The 27722-nt window shown below is 43.5% G+C and overlaps 1 protein-coding gene across 9 annotated transcripts in view; it reads left to right on the forward strand.

The window, feature by feature from the left end:
* Nucleotides 1-27722, forward strand: part of LOC132394525 (uncharacterized) — an 81150-nt gene that overhangs the window by 19509 nt on the left and 33919 nt on the right. For all 9 annotated transcript variants that reach the window (XR_009512356.1, XR_009512350.1, XR_009512351.1 and 6 more), the window contains 2 exons: nucleotides 22681-22947; nucleotides 25430-25546. Coding sequence is in view for 2 of the 9 variants with exons in the window: in XM_059970798.1 (XP_059826781.1) it covers nucleotides 22681-22947; nucleotides 25430-25546 (384 nt within the window). In the remaining 7 variants the exon portion in view is untranslated. The remainder of the gene's footprint in view (nucleotides 1-22680; nucleotides 22948-25429; nucleotides 25547-27722) is intronic.

Consider the following 27722-nt stretch of genomic DNA (forward strand, 5'->3'; position numbering starts at 1 on the left):
ACCCCAAAGACATGAAGTGATGAATTACTGGACTCTGAAAATGTGTAAAAATCTTCTGTTTTGAGCTGTAAGATTGAAGCTACCGACTAATGATTTAACATACAGAGGTAGACTTTCCCTTGTAAGTAATAAACATGCATATGATTTGATCCACTCTGATTTGGTTGGAGTTTGTTATTGTATATTAATTAGAAGCCCTAGCTGGACGGTGCACAACAGAATTTGGAGTTTCCACCAAGATTTGCTTATCTAGGGGCAACAGCAACTCAGAATTGTGAGGGCGGGACTGCCTAAGGCAGGCATGGGCAAACTACGGCCCGGGGGCCATATGCGGCCCGTTAAGCTTTTTAATCCGGCCCGCAGAACTTGATGAAATTATATTAATAAACCTTGTTAATGTTTTTTCCCCGCAATTCTGGCGTTTTCCCAATAGATGACGCACTCTATATACACTTGTGGCGACCCATTTCCTGGCACATCCGAACCGGCTCACAATTAGCTAGCGTTCCGGCTAAGGGAGATAGCCTGCGGGGATTTGCGAGCACAGAGTTTTGGAGCCTCTGCGCCACGGGGGGCAGGTTGAGGGAGGCTTAAAAGTGAGGCTGGGGATTTCGAATAAAGTTTTTTTCTTCGACTGCAGTTACCGACTCCGTGTCGTAATTTTAGCGCTGCATGTAGCACACTTGTTGAGGTGCAGCGTATTACTCCACATTTGCGCTTTACTCTTTGTTCGGCTCGACCTATTTGTGTGAACAGGCGTTCAGCATCATGAACATCAACAAAGCCAGCCACGGACCAGTTAACTGACCAACTCCTCAGATCCATCCTGAGAATCGCCACAACAAAACTAAATCCAGACTTTGATGCGCTGGCTAAAAAGGGAGACCAACAACACTGTTCCCACTGAAATTAAAAATAAGTTTCTTCGTTGTGTTATGTAAAAAATGCATTTGAAAATATTTTTTTCAATAAGCCTTACATGTTACATGTCATTTCTGTTAAGTGATGGACATGAGTAGTGCGCAGGTGCACGTACGTTCTCAAAATAAAAAATGCGCTCCAGGTCAAAAAACACGCTCTACATACTGGCGCGCTGTCACTGTTCTGTCTTTGTGCTGGTCGTTGTTGAGTTTTGGCACAGGGGACAATTGAATAAGAAGGAGCAGGACAAGTAGACCTGCATCTCCTACCGTTTTTGAAATAAAGACAGGCAGGAGGAGAGTGATGATGATAATATCTTGAAGGATAACAGAATTTTCAGTGCTTTAAAATGATAACTGTTACTATTAAAAAAAGCTGTATTTTATTCATTTAATTTTCAGTGTTTTAAAAGTCATTTCAATAAATAGCTAAATACCATGGGACTTCAAAGACAGATATTTTGTTGTAATGCATTTGTTCATTTTCAATTGAAATTTAAGCATATGTTTTCTACATATCCCATGATATTTTATTTTCTCTTATGAGGTGTATTACCAAAACACTCCGTCCATCTGCTCCTGGTCCAGCCCCCCTGTCAAATTTTAGAACCCTTTGTGGCCCACAAGTCAAAAAGTTTGCCAACCCCTGGCCTAAGGGAAACTCCTTGGCAGCAGCAACTGCTGGAAAGTAAGTTTCCTTTCACACCTACGGATGTTCCCCCTTGACAGTCAGTCTTCGGATTTTGACTCGCTTTTGCCCTACGCGTTGCGATCAATGGTTTGGTCTTGAGTGGATCAGTTTCTCTCGTCACGATTCTGACACATTCAGCATGATGACAGAAATTTCGAGTGATAAAAGATGAACAGTTCTACAGGTTGACCTAGCTTCTGGGACACATGACAGAGGAGAGTAAAGGAGTTGGATGGCTCAGCATCAGGGAATCATACGGACCTGTGTCGAGGACACGTGAAATTTTACTGAGATAATATGAGAAAGGACATTTTTCAAACATCCGATAATGAAAGGTTGTCAGGGACACTGGGTGCTGAAACTAAATTCTGAAAAATTTATTAAACTCTACAGGGATGGTGTAGTGAAAACAGGTAAGTTGAAAGAATATAGGTGAACATAAATGGCAAAAAAATGAAGTAAAATGTGGGGCAAGCTGCAGCTTTCCTTGATCCAGAAAGAGAAATTTACTGACTTACAGATGCGGAGAAGTATGGATTCAACTCGTATGTACCAGTTTCAGTTACAATGTATAAAGCTGGTTTAAGAAAAGACTAAACAGGAGGAAGCAGACTGCACCTGAATATCTGCAATGTGCTTGGATCTGAACGTACACTCCTTTTTGCCCGAAGCACAGCAACATGCTAGGGCAAGGGTCGGCAACCCGCGGCTCCGGAGCCGCATGCGGCTCTTTGATGTCTGTGCTGCGGCTCCCTGTAGTTTGTTAGTTTTTGAAATGTAATTCGAAATTTGAAGATTATGGTGATCTTGTACAATCTAAAAACGTTGTGGAGACCCCATTTCCTGGCACATCCGAACCAGCTCACAATTAGCCACCATTCCGGCTAAGGGACATAGCCTACGGGGGTTTGTGAGTACGTGTCTTTTGGAGCATCCGCGCCCACGGGGACGGGTTGAGGGAGGCTTTAAATCAAGGCTGTTTAGTTCGAATAAAGTTACCTTTGACTGCAGCGTCTTTATTTTAGCGCTGCGTGTAGCACACCGCTACAACGTGTTTTTTGTCGCTATTAATATACATCACCACTGCCAATGCCTGACACCCGCCAGTGCGCGCTTTCTTTTAATTCTTCGATCCAAGGTAGGCTACCTATGGAGTAACTTTCAACCCAACGTCTTTTTTTCGGAGTTCAAGATGTTTTTGTTGCATGCAGAAATGTAATTTTGTTTTCTCTGCAGAAGTTCATCAATTTCATAAATGCAACACATTATAGTTTGTTTATACATAGCATAAAGGCAAAAAAAACCGTTGTATGCAGTGTTATTTCATTTTAAATGTCAAACGGGTTTTGTGGCTCCCAGTGTTTTCTTTTCTGTGGGAAATGGGTCCATATTGGCTCTTTCAGTGGTAAACGTTGCCGACCCCTGTGCTAGGGAACAAATGATAAGAGTGCAATATTGACTGTTGTGGGCCTTAACAAAGGGGATCTACACTCACGATCCTAATGTTGCCAGAGAAAAGGAGAATACCCCACTGAATTTGTGTCCTGTTTATGGATGATGTTCCAAGGAGTGGAGTATTTGGATTAACATTAAATCAGAGACTGGGGTAGCAGAAGGGTCAGAATATGTTGGAATTATTGTTAATGTGGGGATGTTACACTTTAAACTTGTGAAGTGATTACATGATGGGGTATAATGAATAACTTCCAACATTCCTTTGTTTTAACGTATTAAGGAAACACTTTTCTTCAATTTTAAAACATAAAATCATAGTAAGACTAGAATTAGGCCATTTGGTACTTTGAGTCTGCTCCAACATTCAATCATGGCTGATCCTTTTTCCCCTCCTCAGCCCCCCTCCGTGGCATTCTCCCTGTAACCTTTGATGCCATGTCCAGTCAAGAACCTGTCAACCTCTGCCTTAAATACACCCAGCGTTCTGGCCTCCATAGCTGCACGTGGCAACAATTCCACAAATTCAACAACCTCTGGCTAAATAAATTTCTCCGCATCTCTGTTTTAAATGTAAGCCCCTCTATCCTGAGCCTGTGCCTTCTTGTTCTAGATATCCTCCCTCGCCCCATGGGAAACATCCTTTCTACATCTACTCTGTCTAGGCCTTTCAACATTTGAAAGGTTTCAAAGAGATCACCCCTCATCCTGAATACTGAATTCCAGCAAGTACAGACCCAGGGCCATCAAACATACCTCGTATAACCCTTTCATTCCCAGAATCATCCTTGTAAACCTCGTCTGAACCCCCTCCAATGCCAGCACATCTTTTCTAAGATGCGGAGCCCAAAACTGTTCACAATACTCAAGATGAGGCCTCACCAGTGCCTTATAAAGCCTCAGCATCCCATCCTGCTCTTGTATTCCAGACCTCTTGAAATGAATGCTAACATTGCATTTGCCTTCCTCACCACCAACTCGACCTGCAAGTTAACCTTCAGGGTGTTCTGCACAAGGACTCCCAAGTCCCTTTGCATCTCAGATGCTTGGATTTTCTCCACATTTAGAAAATAGTCCGCACATTTATTTCTACTACCAAAGTGCATGACCATGCATTTTCTCAGCAGGCCAGGCAGCATCTATGGAGGAAAGTAGATTTTCCAACATTGTATTTCATTTGCCACTTTCTTGCCCATTCTCCTGTTTTGTCTAAGTCGTTCTGCAACCTACCTGTTTCCTTCAACACTACCTGCCACTCAACCAAACTTCGTATAATGTGCAAACTTGGGAAAAAAACCTATTCCATCATCTAAATCATAAATGTACAGCATACCAATCCCCGTAGAACACTACTACTCTCTGGCAGCCTTCCAGACAAGGATCCTTTTATTCCCACTCTCTGCCTCCTACCAATTAGCCAATGCTCTAACCATGCCAGTAACTTTCCTGTGATACCATTGGCTCTTAACTTTGTAAGCAGCCTCACATGTGGCACCTTGTCAAAGGCCTTCTGAAGGTCCAAATATACAACATCCACTGCATCCCCCCTTATCTATCCTATTTGTAATCTCCTTAAAGAATTCCAACAAGTATGTCACGGAAGATTTTCCCTTAAGGAAACCGTACTGTCTTTGTCCTATTTTGCCCTGTGTCACTCCATAACCTCATCCTTAATAATTGACTCCAGCGTTTTCCCAACCACTGAGGTCAGGCTAACTGGTCTATAATTTCCTCTCAGCGGCCTCCATCCTTTCTTAATGAGTGTAGTGACTTTTGCAGTTTTCCAATCCTCTGGCACCATGCCAGGGTCCAATGATATTTGAAGATTATTACTAATGTCTCCACAATTTCTACCACCAACTCTTTCAGAACCCTAGGGTGCAGTTCATCTGGTCCAGGTGACTTATATACACTTATGTCTCTCAGCTATTTGAATACCTTCTCTGTAATATTAACTGCACTCACTTCTCTTCCCTCACACCCTTCAATATCTGGCACATTGTTAGTGTCTTCCACAGTGAAGACTGATGAAAAATGCTCATTTAGTTCATCTGCCGTCTCCTTGTCCGGTTATTATTTCTCCAGCTACATTTTCTAGTGGTCCCATATCTGCTGTAATCACTCGTTAATTTTTCATTGTTATTTATTCATTGCTATTAATAAAATATTTGTAAATATCAATCAAATTCTATTAATAAAATAATATTACTTAGTTTTTTAAATTCTAACTGAATATTTTGGCAATGGTTTAACCGTTAGGAACAAGAGATTTTCTGACATGGTGTAAAGTGTGGATGGTTTGCACCTTTTAATTGTGTGAAGAGTGGACGCATGCGAGTTCACAAAAGAGGGAGCGAGGGCAAAGGCTGTTCTGTGTTTGCTCAGACGATACTGGGAGGAAGTTTTAATTAATCTTGTGCTTCAGTTCAAAAGGTGATCAAGTGAAATATTTCACTCTGGAGTAAATTTGCTTTTGTGTTTTACAATATGTTAATGTGTCAGGGCCCCATGTAGCAGCTCCGCCACAGCTTTGGTTCTTTGTAAAATGTGTGAAAGCTTTTCACAGTGAGAATTAACTGTTTATTTAGTTTTGCAGTTACTTGTAGAGTTCTGAAGGAAGAACAGTAAAAAGATGGATTTTTTTGTTCTGTCTGTGCATTTTGGTTCGTGTTTCTTTATTTGCTTTCCACGTAATTGATTTTGCAGAAACCCGGGTTCCGGACTGGTTATGTGGAATTTGGGTTAAGGAATTGGAAATCCGTACATCTGTGTTTCGGATGTGTGTTGCCCTCATTTCAGAGTGAAATGGACATTTGGGAAATTGATCTTTGATAGACAGTTAAATTGAAAATCTGAAATTAACAATTTTGGAAAGATTGGATTATTTTGGGCGCAACCCTAAAAGTTGCTTTACTAACAGGACTGCTTTCTCTTATAGAGCATAAGTGACACTACTCAAAACTTTTGACATTGATTTTGCATTTGAGATTCCTTGGAAAATAATTTTGATGCAATCAGTATTTTGTCATGTAAATTGCAAATGGAAGAAGGTAAGGAGTTTTTGGGTGTTCTATTGTAATGGAGTACGTGGATGGCCTCCTGTTGACCTCCCCAAGCAAGGAAACTTGGGACCAGTACTGCCTCTACCTTCTACATAAACTAGCTAAGAAAGGTCATAAAGTATCAAAGTAGAAACTACAGATCGTACAACCAGAAGTGACTTATCTGGGACATGCCCTATACCAGGATACAAGGTCAATGGTCAATTGAAGTAATAGTCAAAGCACTGCTACCATTAACTGAGAGGGAAATGGAGCACTTCCTGGGGATGGCCAGGTATTGTAGAGAATGGATTTTAGATTATGCCTCTATTGTAAGGCCCCTCCAGAATATATTTCTTCCCAGACATTCAGATCTGTTATGCTGGACCCCGTAAGCTGAGCAGGGATTTGAATATATAAAAGAAGCAATAATATTTGCCCCAGCTTTCGACATCTCTGACTATAGTAAGGAATTTCTCTTTTTCGTTCATGATAAGAATGATTTTGCTCAGTCCGTTTTGACTCAGGACCACGAGGAAAGACAAAGGCAGATTGCTTATTTCCGTTCTCAGTTAGACCCAATAACCAGAGGTCTACTGGGTTGTCTTCCAGCACAGCACATGACTCCCAATCGCCTCACTCATGTCCATGACTCACATTCAGTGGAAGCGTTACGGACTCGCTGTGCACACAACACCCTACCCCCACTAGACAAACTAAGTTATTCACAAATCCAAATGTTAGAATTACTCAAAGTGTAACTCTTAACCTGGTCACTCTTCTCCCCACTGCTGTGAAACTGTTACATGAGAAGTAGTAAAACCCCGTGTGGACCTTACTGATACTCCTATTGTTAATGCCGATTAAATTTTCTTTGTTGATGGCTGGGCTTTTCATAATGATATGGGAAAACCATGGGCAGGATATGCAATTGTTTCCCTCACCCATGTTGTGTAGGCAGCAGCCTGCTTAACCATATAACAATTACAGCACGGAAACAGGCCATTTCGGCCCTTCCAGTCCATGCCGATGCCTACACTCACCTAGTCCTACTGACCCGCACTCAGCCCATAACCCCCCATTCCTTTCCTGTCCATATACCTATCCAATTTTACTTTAAACGACAATACTGAACCTGCCTCTACCACTTCTACTGGAAGCTCGTTCCACACAGCTACCACTCTCTGAGTAAAGAAACTCCCCCTCGTGCTACACTTAAACTTTTGCCACTTAACTCTCAAATCATGTCCTCTTGTTCGAATCTCCCCTACTGTCAATGGAAAAAGCCTATCCACATCAACTCTATCTATCCACATCATTATTTTAAATATCTCTATCAAGTCCCCCCTCAACCTTCTATGCTCCAAAGAATAAAGACCTAACTTGTTCAGCCTTTCCCTGTAACTTAGGTGCTGAAACCCAGGTAACATTCTAGTAAATCTTCTCTGTACTCTCTCTATTTTGTTGATATCTTTCCTATAATTCGGTGACCAGAACTGTACACAATACTCCAAATTCGGCCTTACTAATGCCTTGTACAATTTTAACATTACATCCCAACTCCTGTACTCAATGCTCTGATTTATAAAGGCCAGCATACCAAAAGCTTTCTTCACCACCCTATCCACATGAGATTCCACCTTCAGGGAACTATGCACCATTATTCCTAGATCACTGTGTTCCACTGCATTCTTCAACGCCCTACCATTTACCATGTATGTCCTAATTGGATTATTCCTACCAAAATGTAGCACCTCACATTTATCAGCATTAAACTCCATCAGCCATCATTCAGCCCACTCTTCTAACTGGCCTAAATCTCTCAGCAAGCTTTGAAAACCTACTTCATTATCCACAACGCCACCTACCTTAGTATTGTCTGCATACTTACTAATCCAATTTACCACCCCATCATCCAGATCATTAATGTATATGACAAACAACATTGGACCCAGTACAGATCCCTGAGGCACACCACTAGTCACTGGCCTCCAACCTGACAAACAATTATCCACTACTACTCTTTGGCTGCTCCCATCTAGCCAGTGTTGAATCCATTTTACTACTTCAATATTAATACCTAACGATTGAACCTTCCTAACTAACCTTCCGTGCAGAACCTTGTCAAAGGCCTTACTGAAGTCTATATAGACAACATCCACTGCTTTACCCTTGTCAATTTTCCTTGTAACCGCTGCAAAAAATTCAATAAGATTTGTCAAACATGACCTTCCACGCAGAAATCCATGCTGACTATTCCTAATCAGACCCTGTCTATCCAGATAATTATATATACCATCTCTAAGAATACTTTCCATTAATTTACCCACCACTGACGTCAAACTGACAGGCCTATATTTGCTAGGTTTACTCTTGGAACCCTTTTTAAACAATGGAACCACATGAGCAATATGCCAATCCTCTGGCACCATCCCCATTTCTAATGACATTTGAAATATTTCTGTCAGAGCCCCTGCTATTTCTACACCAACTTCCTTCAAGGTCCTAGGGAATATCCTGTCAGGACCTGGAGATTTATCCACTTTTATATTCCTTAAAAGTGCCAGTACTTCCTCCTCTTTAATTATCATAGTTTCCATAACTTCCCTACTTGTTTCCCTTACCTTACACAATTCAATATCCTTCTCTTTAACGAATACTGAAGAAAAGAAAACTCCCCCATCTCTTTCGGCTCCACACATAGCTGTCCACTCTGATTCTCTAAGGGACCAATTTTATCCCTCCCTCACCTTTTGCTATTAATATAACTAGAAACCCGTTGGATTTATTTTCACCTTACTTGCCAAAGCAACCTCGTACTTCCTGCACAACAAGCAGAGATCTTTAAACTCACTAGGGTTTGTATACTTGCTGGAGGCCAGACTGCCAATATTTATACTGACTTGTGTTACACCCTGGAAATGTGGGGATTTTTGACCTGGAGGGTGGGTTCCCTATCAAAAAATTCAGTGCACATATGAAACTTATTTGTAGCATTCCATGAGCCTAAATAGGTTGTGATTATTAAGTGTGCAGCTCCTACTGGACAAATGGATGAGTTTTCTAAGTGCAATAAAGTGATGGGTTGTACTGCAAAAGAAGCAGCAAATAGGCTTGTTGTGCTAGAAACAAGCACCCCCTGATGAAACCTCACTCTTTGGAGGACATACAAGCATACTGGTCCACTGCTGCATCGGACCACAGGGCAAAGTTGAAAAAGCTGTTTTTATTTTCAGCACAATGGTATGTGGCTTCACCCAGTGGATGTATTGTAGCTCCAGGTAATCTGGTACCGTGGTCTGCCCAATGTGTTCACAAGTTCACATACATGGGCACGAGGGGAATGATTGATCAAATAAACCAAACTTGGTGTGCCCCTGAAGATACATCTATAGTCAATGTAAGATAAGTGCCTTGCAGAACTCAGGGAAACGGGTACAAGTAACGGGGGTCATACGGGGGTCAAATGTTTTCCTTTACACTTACTGATGGACTTTATTGAATTGCCTCAATGTGAAGGGTATGTATTCGTCATTATTGAGCTGTTTGCACGATGGGTTGAAGCATTTCTTTGTAGAAAGCATGATGCAGTTACAATGACAAACTGTTTGTTAAAGGAAATAATCCACGATTTGGGATCCCCTGGAAACTACCTTGCGACGATTATTTCACTGGTAAGGTCAATAAAAAAGTACGCACAGCCTCACAGGTGGATCAACAAAAAAAGAGTCCTTTCAGTTCAAAGTGGCGTTCCTGAAGATGGGTGACAGCTCACTGGTGGTTCATAAAGCTGGAAACACAGCTATCTATCTATATACTACTAAAACTCTCACGCTGCCTGTTTGTGGCCTTCAATTAGCGCAAACAGTGCATTACAGCAGCACTATTTTTGGCTACGTCGACTTAAAATGTGCTAACTTACGGAAAGCAGGCAAAGTTCAAGGTTATATTTTCGTATAAAATTGTTCATTCCCCAAAATCAGCTGCCCCGATTTCACCCAAGAGCCGATGTCAGCCATGATGGAAATCGGGACGCGACACCACGATGCATGCGCACGGCCAGCCTCAGCAGCGACACCAACTGGAGCAAAAGGGCAGGGCAGCTCTGTTTCGAGTGGCACATACCACCATCAGCATGTGCAGGATTGGGACAGATCTAACTGCCACCCATCGATAAGAGATAAATAAATCTTTTTGTCATGACGTTCTTCTCTTTCAATATTTTTTATCAGTTTCTGCATAAACGAATACAGGGTACAAGAAGATATATATTATAAGTTAAAAAAAAAGTACCAAATACATTGTATTAAAAATACAGTTACAATCACAAAAATCTGTATTCATAAAAATTAAATCAAATCGTAATATTGAAATATAATAACATTGTTATACAGAAAAATAATCTAAACCCACTACCAAAGTCAGAGCTGTTAGGAAAAGCAAGAAAGGGGGAGGGGGGAGACCTTATCATATAATAAAATATATTATTAGCCACCATCTGTACTTTTACAACAAATCAAAGGTTTTGAAAATAACCCAATAATGGTCCCCACAATGTAATCTAGTCTTGACTAGATTAAAAAACTGAACATTGGATCTTCTCTAAATTTCAGCATGACGTAACATCCCCTAACCCGTAATGACGTACTTCGAAACACCCATAAAACCCTTTGCTGCAGTCAAAGACAGCGCTGACTATATCACGTCCATTTAGGAGAGCACCAACCAGATCATCAAGAATAATCAGCTTCCTTTGGTATTAACTGCTTCGTATCTTCCATCCAGCATTAGGGTAAAAAAAAATGCTCAGCCTAATTATGCCATATGGAAAGAGAAGGGTGACATTATGGTCAAGAGATGATGCCAAACATTGTCAGGAAGCTGCAAAGAGAGGGAGAGAACAAGAATTGGATGAGGCCAGGGCCACAGGACTCCAGGATTAAAGAGTCAGGACAAAAATGATGAGAGAGAAGAGACAGGAGGAGAGGCATGCATGTCTCCAAAATGACAATAGGCACAGGAGGAGGAGGAGAGAGGAAGAGACAAGGAGCTGAGAAAAGCACGTCTCTAAGATCAGAGACCAAGAACAAACTGCAGAAGAGATGCAGAGACCGGGCATGAAAGGATTGCACGTCTCTAGGATGACAACAAGAGACACAAGGTTGGCAGATCAATCAGAAATGTTGCCAGCAGAAGGGCCCTTCATTAAACAAGGAGGAGTATTTGCCTTGTTACACGTCTTTCTTCTTCAATTTCCAAAGCAAAGCAATACTAGTAGCATTCAGGAAAATTTAATGTTCATCCTGGTCACATCAGACTGCACTACAATGCAGTCAACCCATTGTCTAATATATTTTATCGATGACACTTTTTCTGTGGAAAATTGTGATAAATGATCACCACAAACAACAAAGAGGCAAGTGAGGATGAGGCTGACCTGAGGGTGCAAGGCTGAGTCGGGGTGAGGTCGAGGTACGTTTGAGGAGAAGTGGTCGGAGTGAAGTTGAGATGCGTTCAAGGTGGCGTCGGTGCGTGTAAAGCTAAGAAAAGTCAGAGTGGAGGAGTTTCGGAACCAATCCACCAAATTCGAGAGCGAGGCTGGACAGGTCAGATAAGGCCAGAACGTGGTGGTGAGGTCCAGTCCCAGAGTGTTTCAAAGCAACCAGGCCTAAATCCTAGTTCAAGGGATGACCCAGTGCTGGAGAATTTAAACACGAGACTTGATGGATTGCAAAGGCCGGGTGCCAGGGGGCGGAGGACAGGGTCCAGCCGGTTCTGCTCACTGCTCTGTGATTTACTCCAGTCGTCACAGTACTGAGGCTGTGGACTGCGTCGTGGTTTATGTCTGCGAGCTTTGTGACAGTTTGCCCTGCTGTGTGATGAACTGAGGCTGAGAAGGTGGGCTTGTCTGGCTTCATTCTGAATGCTGTTGTTTGCTTTTATTGTTTGAACAATTTATGTTTTTTTTCTCTATGCATTAGGTGTTTGCTGGTATTTTTTTAGAGTTTTTTTTTGCATTTCTTGTACTGTGGCTGCGTGTAAGGAGACAAATCACAAGGTTGTATAATTTCTACATACTTCGATAATAAATGTACTTTGAGCATTTCTGTTGTAGCTACCACCCTCAGTCAGCTAGTGGAAAGGATGAATAGAACTATTTAAGAATAAACTCAAAGACTTCTATAGTGGAGAGCATTCTGACAGGCTGCATCACTGTCTGGTATGGAGGGGATTCTGCACAGGACCGAAAAAAGCTGCAGAGGGTTGTAAATCTAGTCAGCTCCATCTTGGCACTTGCCTACAAATTACCCAGGACATCTTTTGGGAGCGTTGTCTCAGAAAGGCAGTGTCCATTATTAAGGACCTCCAGCACCCAGGCCATGCCCATTTCTCACTGCTACCATCAGGTCGGAGGTACAGAAGCCTGAAGGCACACACTCAGCGATTCAGGAACAGCTTCTTCCCCTCTGCCATCCGATTCCTGAATGGACATTGAAGCTTTGGACACTACCTCACTTTGTAATATACAGTATTTCTGTTTTTGCACAATTTTTAATAATCTATTCAATATACATAATTGATTTATTTGTCTATTTACTATTATGTTTTATTATTATTATCATTTTTTTTCTCTCTCTGCTAGATTATGTATTGCATTGAACTGCTGCTGCTAAGTTAACAAATTTCATGTCACACGTCGGTGATAATAAACCTGATTCTGATTCTGAAAAATGTGTAAGGAACTTGCATTAAAGTGGAAGCCAGTGCTGCCTTTGTTTCTGATGACTATTTGAGCCACTGCTAATAGAACCATTGACTTTTCCCCACATGAAACCATAAAGGGATGGCCATGCACCTGATACATCACTGGGAGTTAAGTAGGTGGACGTGCAAAACCTGGATGAGGGTACTCTGAACTATTATATTACCCTTTAAAAAAGAGCATTTCCAACTACTATCAGGAGGTAAAGGAATCCCAGCAACCCGCAGCCGACCCTAACTTCCATGACATTGAGCCTGGAGATTGCGTGGAGGTGCAGAAAGTATTGTTTGGAACCTCAATTTGAAGGAGCATTTCAGGTATTGCTAGTCACCAATACAGCCATCAAAGTAAGAGAAAAGCAGTTGTGGATTAATGCCTCTCACTGTAAGATGGCGCCTAATGACATACAAAATAAAACTACTGAAAGTCCTAATGATGGCAGATGAATTAGCCCTTGTCCTTTCTCTGACAAAGCAAGGAACCACAAACACTTACTTACAAGTACACAAACAGGACCAATCTCTCAAGCTGCACCCGCAGAACACTTGAGGAACTCGGCAGGTCAGGCAGCGTCTATGGAAAAGAGTAAACAGCCGGCGTTCAGGCTGAGACCCTTCGGGATCAGCAGCTCTTCAAGTGGATGTGTTCGTATGGCTGTCCTGGCACACGTAGAGATGGGTGCGCCCCTTTTCCCCATGCCTTTCAATGAAAAAGAGATCAACTGTTACTTTAATTGGTCCAAGCCCTCTGCCCTGCATATGTTTAGTTTCTGGTGGAGGATGGGGATATAAATTTGGAAACAACGAGTGTTTCAGAGGATGGTATACCCCCATACGACAATACTAACCCCAGTGTAAAAGTACTTAGTGTTGTCCCCAGAGAAGGTAACACTTGCCTATGATACTGGTAAAGCAGCATGGGAACTGATGAACTTGACATCAGCTTTGGAAAAGTTAGCAAACAAAACTGCATATGCTCTCGATCAAGCCCAATAAGTAATATCTAAATTGTCAGAATTGCTGGTGGTCCGTACAGTGGCATTGCAAATCCAAGCAGTAGTGGGCCTTGCTTTATCCAAGAAAGGAGGCACGTCAGAATCAGGTTTATTATCACTGACGTGTTGTGAAATTTGTTAACTTTGCAGCAGCAGTTCAATGCAATACATGATATACAAGAAAAAGAAAAAAGTAATAAAATAATAATAAATACATAAATAGATTACAGTATAAGTATATTGAATAGATTAAAAATTGCCCAAAAACAGAAATAAAATATATTTAAAATTGAGGTTTTCAGAGCCTTACCAGGTACTCCATCGGGATCTTCCACCTTGCGAGGCTTCACCGTCTTTAACGACAGCCTAACATCGGCCTGTGAGACAGAGATCACAGGGTCCCCAGGTGCAGCAAGGACCTTCACAGCTGTAGTTATACTCTCCTTTCAAAGCGGACATAGAAGGCGTTATCACAAAGTGACAAAATGAAGGGAATGTGGAAATATATCTGTAGCGCTGAAGTCTTTATGAATTTTTAACTTCTGTCATCTATAACGTGAGAAAATGGAAGCTGTGTGATCCCAGAGTGTTTTACTGATTTGTTGAAGCATTCATCTTGCAAGCAGGGTGTGTATTTTATAGCAGGATTTATGTTTATGGCAGGGAGTGCATAACAGAAAAAATGGGACACAGGTGTCGTGGGGGTGGGAGAAGCCTTAAAGGACAAATGGACTCATTTAAGATGGATGCAGATAAGGAAGAAATATAATTATGGGATGGAATAACCTCAGAGACATAAAGTTGATGAATTACTGGACTCTGTAAACGTATAAAAATGGTTTGTTTTGAGCTGTAAGATTGAAGCCAACAACTTAATGTATGGAGGTGGACTTCCCTTGCAAGTAATAAACAAGATTATAATTTGGTCCACTCTGATTTTGTTGTAGTTTGTTACTGTATATTAGAACACCTAGCTGAATGGTACACTGCACACCAAACATGACACAATCTCCACTACTGATCCCATTAACCTCGTTATTTGACCTCTCCTTCTGACTTGTGAATTGAACTCCCCAGGAAGCTGAATGATTGAGGAAGAACCATAGAGCCTGGCTGATAAAATGTAACTGACACCGAGAACAAGCTCTGAAAATAATAGTGCCTCGTTTTAAATGCCAAATCCTCTGCAACACCCTGTAACAATGAGATGAAACAAGCTACCCTGTTCACCTTTATATTAAAGTGATATGCAAGCAAGTCACCCAGATACAGTGCTCTGAGATGACAGAACAATGTACAGTAATTATTATACCATCAGCTTAATGACATAGAGTCATAGAGAAGTACAACACAAACAATCCCTTTGGCCCATCTAGTCCATGCTGAAACCATTTAAACTGCCTGCTCCTATCAACATAGCCCTCCATACCCCTACCTTCCTTGCACGTAAACAAACTTCCCTCAAACGTGTGCTGTCAGCTCATTCCACACTCACGGCCTTCTGAGTGAAGAAGTTTCCCCTCATGTTCCCTTTAAACCTTTCACCTTTCACCCTTAACCCCAGACCTGTGTAGTCCCACCGAACCTCAGTAGAAAAGACCTGTTGGCATTAACCCTACCTATACCCCTCATAATTCTGTAAACCTCTATCCAATCTCCTCTCAATCTTATACTTTTTAGGGAATACAGTCCTAACCTGTACAATCTTTCCTTATAACTTGGGTCCTCCAAACCCAACAACATCATTGTAAATCTTCGCTGCACTCTTTCAATCTTGTTTACATCTTTTTTGTAGATAGGTGACAAAAACTGCACACAATACTCCAAATTAAGCCTCAGCATCATCTTATACAACCGCAACATAACATCCTGACTCCTGTACTCAATACATTGATTTATGAAGGCCAATGTGCCAAAAGTGTCAATTCAGATCAACGGGTTTACTATACACCATCGGGATAGGTCTAATCCAATTTATTACCTCATTTTGAATGCCGAATGACTGGTTTTGACCATCCTCCCACGTGGGACCTTGTCAAATGCCTTGCTGAAGTCCATGTAGACAACATCCATTGCCTTGCCTTCATCTGCTTTCCTGGTAACTTCCTCAAGAAACTCTGTAAGATTGCTTAGACATGACCTACCACATATGAAGCCAAGCTGACTATCCTTAATCAGTCCATGTCTATCCAAATACTTATATATCCAGTCCCTTGGAATACCGTCCAATAACTTTTCCACAACTGATGTCAGACTCTCTGGTCCATAAATGCCTGGTTTATGCTTAGAGCCTTTTTTAAACAATGGATCAACATTGATGCAAACACAGATGCAAAAAAACTTATTTAAGATCTCCTACATCTGTTTTGGCTCCACAAGTAGATTTCCATCCTCACCTTCCAGAGGACCAATTCTGTCCCTTGCAATCATTTTGCTCTTAACATATATGGAGAATCCCTTAGGATTGCTAGAGCAATTTCATGTCTTCTTTTAGCCCTCCTGATTTCTTTCTGAACTGATTTCTTGCACTTCATAAGCACCTCATTTGTTCCTACTTGTCCATACCTGCTATACACTTTTTTTCATAACCAGGGCCTCAATATCTCTTGAAAACCAAGGCTCCCAGCACATGTAATCTTTACCTTTTATTTCAACAGGCACATACAAGGTTCTATGGGGCATTCCTCTGTTTTTGTGGATGTTTGCAAAGAAAAAGCATTTCAGGATGTATATTGTATACATTTCCCTGACATTAAGTGTACCTATTGAAACCTATGGTACTCTCAAAAGTTTTGCTTTTGAAGGCCTCCCTGCTTACCAAGTAAACAGCCTGAAAACTTTGCCAGAAAACAGCCTGTCCTAAACCACACTTGCAGATAATTTCTGACACGATCAAAATTGGCCTTACTCAAATTTAGAATCTCAACCCACAGACCGGACCTGTCTTCTCACATGTTTACTTTGAAACTAATGGCATTGTGGTCACTGGTTAGAATGTGTTCCTCAATACAAACTTCTGTCACATGGCTTGTCTCAGTCCCTAACAGATCCAATATCACACACTGTCATTGGATCTTCTTTATACTGATGAAGGAAACTTCCCTCAACACATTTGACAAACACTATCCCATCTATTCCTTTCACAGTATGGGATTCCCAGTCATGTGGAAAATTAAAATCACCTACTATAACATTATGTTTCTGGCACCAATTTCTGATCTCTACAGATTTGTTCTTCTAAATCCCTAGGACTAAGCCCATTAACAGGATCATACCTTTCTTGATCAATAGATGAACTCTTCTGTCTGTCCTGATGGAGTACTGCTGTGACGTTTTCCCTGACTAGTAATCCCACTCTGTCACATGTAAAACAATGGGACCCCTGAATATTGAGATGCCAGTCCTGCCCCTTCTGCAGCAAGTGTCACTGATGGCTACAATATCAAAATTCCAGGTGTTGATCCATGCCCTGAGCTAATCTCCCTCTCCTATGATACTTCTTGCATGGAAGTACCTACAGCTCAGAACACTAGTTGTACCATGTTCAATCTTTTGATTCCTGACTTTGAGGAACATCACAGCCTCTCCACTAACTGATTTGGCCCTCTGGTTCCCATCCTCCTGCAAGTCTACTTTAAACCTCACTATTCAGCACAAGCAAACTTTCCTACCAGGATATTTGTCCCCTTCCAGTTACGATGCAAACCATCCCTTCTCTACGGGTCCCACCTTCCCTGGAAGAGAGCCCAATGATCTGAAAATCTTATGCCCTCTCTCCTACACCAACTCCTTAGCAACTTGTTAAACTATATATTCTCCCTAGTTCTAGCCTCACTATCACATGGCACAGGTAGCAATCGTGAGATCATAACCCTGGAGGTCCTGCTCCTTAGCACCTAATTCCCTGAACTCTCTTTGCAAAATATTGTCACCTGTCTTACCCATGTCATTGGTACTTACATAGACTACAACCTCTGACTGTTCACCCTCCCACTTGAGAATGTTGAGGACTTGATTCAAGCTGTCCCAGAACCTAACACCTGGGAGGCAACATACCATCCAGGAACCTCATTCTCGCCCACAGAACCTCCTTTCTATTCCTCTAACTAATGAATCTCCTATCAGCAACAGCATGCTGCTTCTTTCCCCTTCTTTTCTGATTCACAGAACCAGACTCAGTGCCAGAGACCTGACTGCTGTGACTTTTCTCTTTTGGCCATCCTTCCTCACAGTATCCAAAGTGGTACACATGTTGTTCAGGGGGTGGCCTCAGGGGTACTCTGCACTGGCTCCTTTACCCTTTCCCCTTCCTGACTGTCACCTAGTTTCCTGTGTCCTGCACCTTGGGTGTAACTACCTCTCTATATGTCTTATCTATCACACCCTCAGCCTTCTGAATGATCCAGAGTTCTTCCATTTCCCGCTCCAACTCCTTAACACGGATGGTTCGAAGCTGCAGCTGGAAACATTTCTCACAGGTGTAGTTGTCAGGGACACTGGAGGTCTCCCTGCCTTCCCACATCCCACAGGAGGAGTATTCAATTATCCTGCCTGGGATCTCTACTGTTTAAGCTGAGCAAATGTGAAGAAGGTGAGAAAATGAAAAAGAAACCCTATCTGCAGCTTTTCTTTTTCACATTTTCTGACTGGAGCTTCTCCTCACTGTTTTTCACAGCTTCTCCTCACTGTATCCTTGAAGAGTTAAAGCCTTAAAATCACCTCCCTAACTCTGTCCACTCCGACAATGATCGTTGTGACACCTGATCACTATATACTATTCTAAGGTTACACATCATGGATGAGGAGTTCCTTAAACAGTGTAGAAATAGTTAGCTATTACCTTTTGTCCAAAGCTGTTTTGCTTGGTTTTTATATAGGAGGAAGAATTTTGGGGTCGATGTGTCAGATCATAACAAAAATATCCCTTGATCCAACCAGTCAGTCGATATTGGATCTCCTCAAAGGTGATTTCTACCCACATGTTGTGATTAATTAACATTGTTACTTAAGTCTAGTCTCTGTCCTGTGCTGGACTCTCAAGTTGTCTTCAGGTTTAGCCCATCTTCATATGCCTTCTCGGTTAAGATCCTTTCAGTTCCAGGGATGAGGACTTCAGAGCTTCTGTGGTGTTTCTGTAGCTCTGGGATGGAATTGCTAGCCCTGTGCCCGAACTTGGGACCATCCATGACAGAGTTAGTAAGCATTCTAGCGACCAGGGATTTGTAAATCCACTGGCACTTGCATCCCTAGGAGATTGATTTCTTTAAGAAGAGGCCCCACAGTTCCTTCATTTAAGAAGCATTTAATTTGGAACAAGTAGGGAATTGAATCCTAGATTGCCAACCCATTGACAGAAACTACGTTTGATGTGCTTGCTGCTTCTACTTCACCACGCTACCAGAGGGGACAGTTTGCTGCTGTGGACAGTGTTGCCCAGGTTTTCTGCATTTTGGTTGTGGACTTGGGCTATAAAGTTTATTTTTCAGTCTTATAGTTTTTATTTTCTGGTTTTTCCCCTGCGTAATCTTCTCATTTTTGTTTTCTTGTGCAGGGTGGGGAAACTTGGGGGTCGATGTGCCTGATCTGTTTTGCTCGGTTTTTGTGCAGGAGGGGGGATTTGGGAGTCAACATGTCTGTTCCACTTTGCTCGTTTTTTTCTGCAGGGAGGAGGGTTTGGAGGTCGACGTGTGATGCATTTTGCTCGGATTTTGTGTGGGGAGGAGGGTTTGAGGGTCGATGTGTGATGCATTTTGCTCGGATTTTGTGCAGGGAGGAGGGTTTGGAGGTCGATGTGTGACGCATTTTGCTCGGATTTTGTGTGGGGAGGAGGGTTTGGGGGTCGATGTGTGATGCATTTTGCTCAGATTTTGTGTGGGGAGGAGGGTTTGAGGGTCGATGTGTGATGCATTTTGCTCGGATTTTGTGCAGGGAGGAGGGTTTGAGGGTCGATGTGTGATGCATTTTGCTCGGATTTTGTGTGGGGAGGAGGGTTTGGGGGTCGATGTGTGATGCATTTTGCTCGGATTTTGTGTGGGGAGGAGGGTTTGGAGGTCGATGTGTGACGCATTTTGCTCGGATTTTGTGTGGGGAGGAGGGTTTGAGGGTCGATGTGTGATGCATTTTGCTCGGATCTTGTGTGGGGAGGAGGGTTTGGGGGTCGATGTGTGATGCATTTTGCTCGGATTTTGTGCAGGGAGGAGGGTTTGGAGGTCGATGTGTGACGCATTTTGCTCGGATATTGTGTGGGGAGGAGGGTTTGGGGGTCGATGTGTGATGCATTTTGCTCGGATTTTGTGTGGGGAGGAGGGTTTGGGGGTCGATGTGTGACGCATTTTGCTCGGATTTTGTGCGGGGAGGAGGGTTTGGGGGTCGATGTGTGATGCATTTTGCTCGGATTTTGTGTGGGGAGGAGGGTTTGAGGGTCGATGTGTGACGCATTTTGCTCGGATTTTGTGTGGGGAGGAGGGTTTGAGGGTCGATGTGTGATGCATTTTGCTCGGATTTTGTGCGGGGAGGAGGGTTTGGAGGTCGATGAGTCGGATGCATTTTGCTCGGATTTTGTGTGGGGAGGAGGGTTTGAGGGTCGATGTGTGATGCATTTTGCTCGGATTTTGTGTGGGGAGGAGGGTTTGAGGGTCGATGTGTGATGCATTTTGCTCGGATTTTGTGTGGGGAGGAGGGTTTGGAGGTCGATGAGTCGGATGCATTTTGCTCGGATTTTGTGTGGGGAGGAGGGTTTGGGGGTCGATGTGTGATGCATTTTGCTCGGATTTTGTGCAGGGAGGAGGGTTTGGAGGTCGACGTGTGATGCATTTTGCTCGGATTTTGTGTGGGGAGGAGGGTTTGGGGGTCGATGTGTGATGCATTTTGCTCAGATTTTGTGTGGGGAGGAGGGTTTGAGGGTCGATGTGTGATGCATTTTGCTCGGATTTTGTGCAGGGAGGAGGGTTTGGAGGTCGATGTGTGACGCATTTTGCTCGGATTTTGTGTGGGGAGGAGGGTTTGAGGGTCGATGTGTGATGCATTTTGCTCGGATCTTGTGTGGGGAGGAGGGTTTGGGGGTCGATGTGTGATGCATTTTGCTCGGATTTTGTGCAGGGAGGAGGGTTTGGAGGTCGATGTGTGACGCATTTTGCTCGGATTTTGTGTGGGGAGGAGGGTTTGGGGGTCGATGTGTGATGCATTTTGCTCGGATTTTGTGTGGGGAGGAGGGTTTGGGGGTCGATGTGTGACGCATTTTGCTCGGATTTTGTGTGGGGAGGAGGGTTTGAGGGTCGATGTGTGATGCATTTTGCTCGGATTTTGTGCGGGGAGGAGGGTTTGGGGGTCGATGTGTAATGCATTTTGCTCGGATTTTGTGCGGGGAGGAGGGTTTGGGGGTCGATGTGTGATGCATTTTGCTCGGATTTTGTGTGGGGAGGAGGGTTTGAGGGTCGATGTGTGATGCATTTTGCTCGGATTTTGTGTGGGGAGGAGGGTTTGGGGGTCGATGTGTGATGCATTTTGCTCGGATTTTGTGCGGGGAGGAGGGTTTGTGGGTCGATGTGTGATGCATTTTGCTCGGATTTTGTGCGGGGAGGAGGGTTTGGGGGTCGATGTGTGATGCATTTTGCTCGGATTTTGTGTGGGGAGGAGGGTTTGGGGGTCGATGTGTGATGCATTTTGCTCGGATTTTGTGCGGGGAGGAGGGTTTGGGGGTCGATGTGTGATGCATTTTGCTCGGATTTTGTGCGGGGAGGAGGGTTTGGGGGTCGATGTGTGATGCATTTTGCTCGGATTTTGTGTGGGGAGGAGGGTTTGGGGGTCGATGTGTGATGCATTTTGCTCGGATTTTGTGTGGGGAGGAGGGTTTGGGGGTCGATGTGTGATGCATTTTGCTCGGATTTTGTGCGGGGAGGAGGGTTTGAGGGTCGATGTGTGATGCATTTTGCTCGGATTTTGTGCGGGGAGGAGGGTTTGGGGGTCGATGTGTGATGCATTTTGCTCGGATTTTGTGTGGGGAGGAGGGTTTGAGGGTCGATGTGTGATGCATTTTGCTCGGATTTTGTGCGGGGAGGAGGGTTTGGGGGTCGACGTGTGATGCATTTTGCTCGGATTTTGTGCGGGGAGGAGGGTTTGAGGGTCGATGTGTGATGCATTTTGCTCGGATTTTGTGCAGGGAGGAGGGTTTGGGGGTCGATGTGTGATGCATTTTGCTCGGATTTTGTGCGGGGAGGAGGGTATGGGGGTCGATGTGTCGGATGCATTTTGTTTGGATTTTGTGCGGGGAGGAGGGTTTGGGGGTCGATGTGTCGGATGCATTTTGTTCAGATTTTGTGCGGGGAGGAGCGTTTGGGGGTCGATGTGCCTGATCCCCATTTCATTTGGTTTTTGAGAAGGAGGAAGGATTTAGGAGTCGATGTGCTAGTTCTGTTTTGCTTGGTTTTTATGTGGGAGGAGGAATTTGGGGACCAGTGTGCCGGTTTTTTTGTTTTTTGTGGGGGGGGTGCTATTTGAGGGTTGATGATCATGCTGCCTTTCTTTCTTGGTTTCATTGCTACCCAGAGAATTGAAGAATTTCAGAGTTGTTTACTTCAATAATAAAGTGAGTGCCTACTGAGTGCCTCCGGCACTTGTGTGTTGCTTGGATTTCCAGCCTCTGCAGATTTTCTCTTGTTTGCACTTTCTGTGTTTTCCAAGCATGCTGGGTGTGAACTCCTTGGCAGTGCAAACCTGTTGCATGAAAGCAAATCCCTTCATTCAAACACATTTGGTCCAAAGGCAGAGTGAGATCTGTGGAAGTGATTGCAGTTCATTAATCAACATTTCTTTCCTTTCAGAGAAGCTGGTTGAAGCTTTGATATTTTCCAACTCCACATCCCTCAGTTGTGGTTCCACCATCCAGCTCATCTGTAACGTCAGTGGAGATCCTCACCAGTATCAATGGCGGAAAGACGGAGGGGAAATCTCCCAGCCATACCAGCTGACAGACGGTAACAGGACTCTTGTGTTCCTGAAGGCTTCAAGACGTGACTGTGGAATGTACACTTGTGTGGCAACCAATCCTGTCAGCTCCATCCAGACAGACTACACCCTGACTATTCACGGTGAGTTTAATTTATGTATGACATTTTGTGTCTAAACCTTGTGGTTAGCTGGGATTGGTGGGATTTAGAATGCACCCTGTGCTGATTACTACAGCAGCAGAGAATTAAGGTTCACGGAAAGGTGACAGAGCAGCAAGAGGCCATATTGTCCATCAGATCTGTATTGTCTCTTTGTCAGAGCAGTTTATTTATTCTGTTCCCCTGCCCTTTATCCATGGCCCTTCAAATTCTTTTCTTTCATACATGTTAATGGCTCTCCTTTCAACACTACAGTTGAATCTGTTTCAGTCTGAACCGAATTCAGTGCAGGCTCTAGCCAGCTTTGCTTCTCTTGTCAATTATTTCTCTCTAACTCATGACCTTTTCCATCTGCTGTTCTACTCTTCAAGTTTTAAAATCCCTCTTTCAGATCCTCTTGCAACTTCCTCTGTTCCAAGTCAAATAAACACAGCTTCTACCCTCTGCTCACTTACTCAAGTTCATTCCACAACTTATTCTGCACCTGCTCCAAAGCATTCATGCACAGTAGTTATTAAAGTCTGGTACCAAGAATATCTTTTATTAACATCGCTTGTAACATTCCTCACCTTACACTCAAATTATAGAGACCAGTAACCTGCGTGATTTTAGACACTTCCTCAATTTGCTTAGCCACTTTCAACAACCTTTGTTAGTATATCCCAGATCTTTCTCTTTCGAGCAGAAAAGAACTTCATTGTCATTGCTTCATGGTGACAGTGAGAGCGTGGTGCCCTATTTAGAGTTGCATGCTCTGGTGTATGTAGCGACCTCTTCTTCCCACCAGAAATGGAACGTATTCTTGGCATTAAATTTCTTTTGCACCTACCTGCCCACTCCAGCAGCCTGTCTCTGTCTCCTTGAAATGTATTAGCCCCAGTTCAAGGCATCTCCAGGTTTTGTGTCATCTGAAAAGCTAGAATTTGTTCTGTGTGCATCCACTCACAGTCGAGCATCGCACCCTAATAAGTTGTTTTATAAAGCAAAGGTCTCGTATGCCTTCTTTGCACTGCTATGGAGAGAGTGAAGAGCATAAAGTTCCATGATGGATCAAGAAGGCACAGCAGCATCAACTCTTGAAACATGCCCCAATTCCAACAACTTTCCACAGAAGCAGCATCAAGAATGTCCTGTCTGGCTGTATCATTGCGTAGTACAGAAGCTAATTTTTACCGGGAGCATTGTACATGAAGGGCCCGAGCTTTGTTGATGATCCGTTATCACCTACTCTTTCATCTCCTTGTCCCACTACCGTCAGGAAAGAGGTGCAGGACTTTTCACAGTATTGTAGTAATTTTATACATTGCACTGTACTGCTGCCGCAAAGAAAAACAATTCATGACACGTGATTGATGACATACCTGATTCTGATTTGAGTCTCTGTTTTGGACTGACAGTGGGAAGGAGGCAGAGTGAGAGCAACCGTGGTTGGGAAAAAGGGGAAGGGAGAGGGGAGGGTGCGGGAAGTACCAGAGAGACATTCTGTATCGATCAGTAAAAGAATTGTTTAGAATCAAATGACCTTGCCTGGTGTCAGCACCTATGCCAACAACACCCCACCTCCACCATGCTCCTCTGTCATCTGTCCCACACCCCTTTCATGATGTTCCACCCTCACCATTCCCAACATCCTCTGCTCCCACCAGATTTTCAAACTCACTCTCTGTTTCAGGTTACAAATACAGTACTGTGTAAACGTCTCAGGCCCCTTGGCATTAACATCGGGTAGAGCAGGGGAGGGGGAAGGGGGTTCCCTACTGCGCAAGATTGAAAGAAACTCCATCACAGGTACTATAGCCTCCATGGTTTCGAAGACATCTTCAAGGAGCGGTGCCACAGAAACTATTATGTATTGCAGAGTACTGCAGCCACAAAACAACATAAACCCGACTCTAGAAAGACATTGTCCCTCCAAAAGGGTGCACGGCACACAGAAAATACTGACACAATTACCAGACCTCATCCCGATGAAAGAAATGGAAGAAATCAGGTGACAAAGTATGAAGGAACTTAAACCCAGTGTTGAGTCAACATCTGACTCCAGTTGTAGATGTACAAAATGGAAACAGGCCATTTGGCCCACTATGTCCATGCAGACCAGCAGGCACCCAACTGTGCTAATCCCATCTGGCCACACCAACACCCAAAGAAGCAGCCAGTGGTGAAATTAGACAGGAGACCCACGAGGCAGATGAATGGATCTTATCAATTGTATGCTGCTGGCTGGTATTACAATTCAGTATCTTGTCAACACCCCTCAGAGGGAGGGAGGGAGGGGGAGAGAGAGAAAGAAGAAGAGGAAGAAGAAGATCTGAAATCACAGGGCGTGAGGCTGAGCAGGGGTTAGCACATTCACCTCCCTGCAGGAGTTAAGGGCAACAATTTATTCATTGCCACAATCAGCAGCCTTTGCGGTCATTTCTCCAGTGTCCAGTTTCATGGTTTAAATCTATTTTAATTGCAGGCTTTCCCCCTGTGGACATCGCAGTTATAACTCTGTCGATCATCGAACTGATGATTTCTTCATTGTTTCTTATTGATGGTGTTCTTCAGCACAGCTGGAAGCTGGAATTTGACAAAGGTACCTATCATTGGCTAATTAGCATTTAAGTATAAACACACAGGCTTCTCTAAGTAAACTTTGATTAATTTTAACAAGCATTTAGATAGACAAATGAACAGAGAGGGAATGGAGGGATGTAGACCATGTGCGGGCAGGTGGGATTAATTTAAATACCCATCACAGTGGACAGCTGCATTGTGGGCCGAAGGGCCTGTTCCTGTGTGGTACCGATCTGTGTTCCACTGTTAACACAAGCAAGACGGTAAAGGAACAGGACCAGGCATTCTTCCCAACAGTTCCTGTGATCTATGGGATAGAGTTGTCCACTTTTGCCCAGATGTGAAATGGTCCTCTGTGGTAACACAGAACAGCTGGAATGATGCACAAGTCACCTCTGACCCAACTCCAGAGAGGCATTTAGGAAAAGAGGGAGTCTCAAATCATTTGTGTTTGACAAATCATGTTGAATTTTCTTCCAATGTTGAGTAAGTTTAGGTGGTAAGGAGTGACAGAAAGGTGCCTCATCCTGATTGGGGTGCAATGTGTGTGTGGGATAGGCTTGGCTCCCTCAGGTCTTGTACTCATTTCCCTTCTGTCCTTGCTATTTCTTTAAAACTTTGGAGTATCTTTTAATCCTGTGTCTTTCAACACCAGTAGCTGTCAGCTGGGAAAACCCTGCTTCCAGTTTCTGCCGAGATCATAAACAATCCATGGTTCCAAATATTCAAGAACCGCATTCAAGAACCTCATTCTCATTCCAGGTTCATTCAAGAACCTGGAATTCTGCCAAATGACACCAGTCTGTGTTTCGTGTCATTTATTAAGGGGTTTATGCCCTAAGTCTCTGTGGCTTCCTGGTCATGTTAACTATTGAGAGCCCCTTCACCAGACAGATGTTAAACCAAGAAACTGAGTTAAGATATTTACTATGTATAGTCGGCCCTCCTTATCCGCAAGGGATTGGTTCTGGGACCCCTCAGGGATACCAGAATTCGCAGATACTCAAGTCCCTTATTCAACCTGTCTAAATACGGTGGACCTTAGGACCCAGCGGAACCCGATACCTTATTTAACGTGTCTCAGTGAGGTGGACAGTAGGACCCGGCGTCAGAGCTCTGAATCCGCAGTGTTTCTGTTCACGAAAGTAATCACGATTGAAAATAAAGTGGAAATAATAAAGCAATCGGAAAGAGGTGAAACGCCATCGGTCAATGGAAAAGCGTTAGGCTACGTCGGTCAATGATCGGAACAATTTTAAAGGATAAAGTGAGAAAGGCTCTGCCCCGATGAAAGCAAAGCAACACAGTGGTCTAATCATTGGGTTTTGGGGTTTTGGGTTTTTGATCCTCCACATCAACCCGGCATGGTGGAGAGTGCACTCGGGAGTGATCTGTCACTGGATCGAACTCAGGCCATTCCTGAGCCCAGCAATGAAACTACGTTCTTCAGTGTTTTATATGCATAGAAAGGTAAAATATATACTGTATGGTAAGACAAACATTTGACTAACTGACGCTAAATAATACCGGATATACCTGTTAATTAGTAAGAGAACTTTTTTCAATCCCGATCCACGATAACCCACGCACATCTCTCCGTATACTTTAAATCATCTCTAGATTACTTAGAATACCTAATACAATGTAAATTCTATGTAAAATAGTTGTTATACTGCATTCTTTATGGAATAATGACAAGAAAAAAAGTCTGTATGTGCTTGAACAACAAGTACTGGAAGAGCATTTCCAGGTTTTCGCGATTTGCGGTTGGTTGAATTCACGCATGCGGAATTTGCGGATAAGATGGCGGCACGACGCAGCTTGCAGCGGCCACTCTGGAGCTGATTATCTGTTACTTGTGAAGCTGGGTGCCGTGCGCAATCATAACGGACGTGGGAGCAAGGAGGAACATCGGGAAATCTCCAGGAAGACCTTCTTCGTTGCTGCTGCTGCTGTGAGGTCCGGGACTCTGCTGGGAAGAACAGGCCCCCAGTCCTCGGGGTCGCGTTGCCGATGGCTGTTGGCAGGGGCGTCCTAATATGCTCGGCAAAGGTTGGTGCTCGGAGAAGCAGTGCCGGAGAGGATGGTCGTCAGCTTGGAGGTTCAATGGACTCGGAGTCCACTGCAGTCAGGTGGCTTTCATTGTGTGCTGTGTCTGTGAGGCTGAGTCAGGCGGCGCTGTGGAAGTCCATAGC

Source organism: Hypanus sabinus, chromosome 5 (genome assembly GCF_030144855.1).
Source record: "Hypanus sabinus isolate sHypSab1 chromosome 5, sHypSab1.hap1, whole genome shotgun sequence".
Classification (NCBI taxonomy): Eukaryota; Metazoa; Chordata; class Chondrichthyes; order Myliobatiformes; family Dasyatidae; genus Hypanus; species Hypanus sabinus.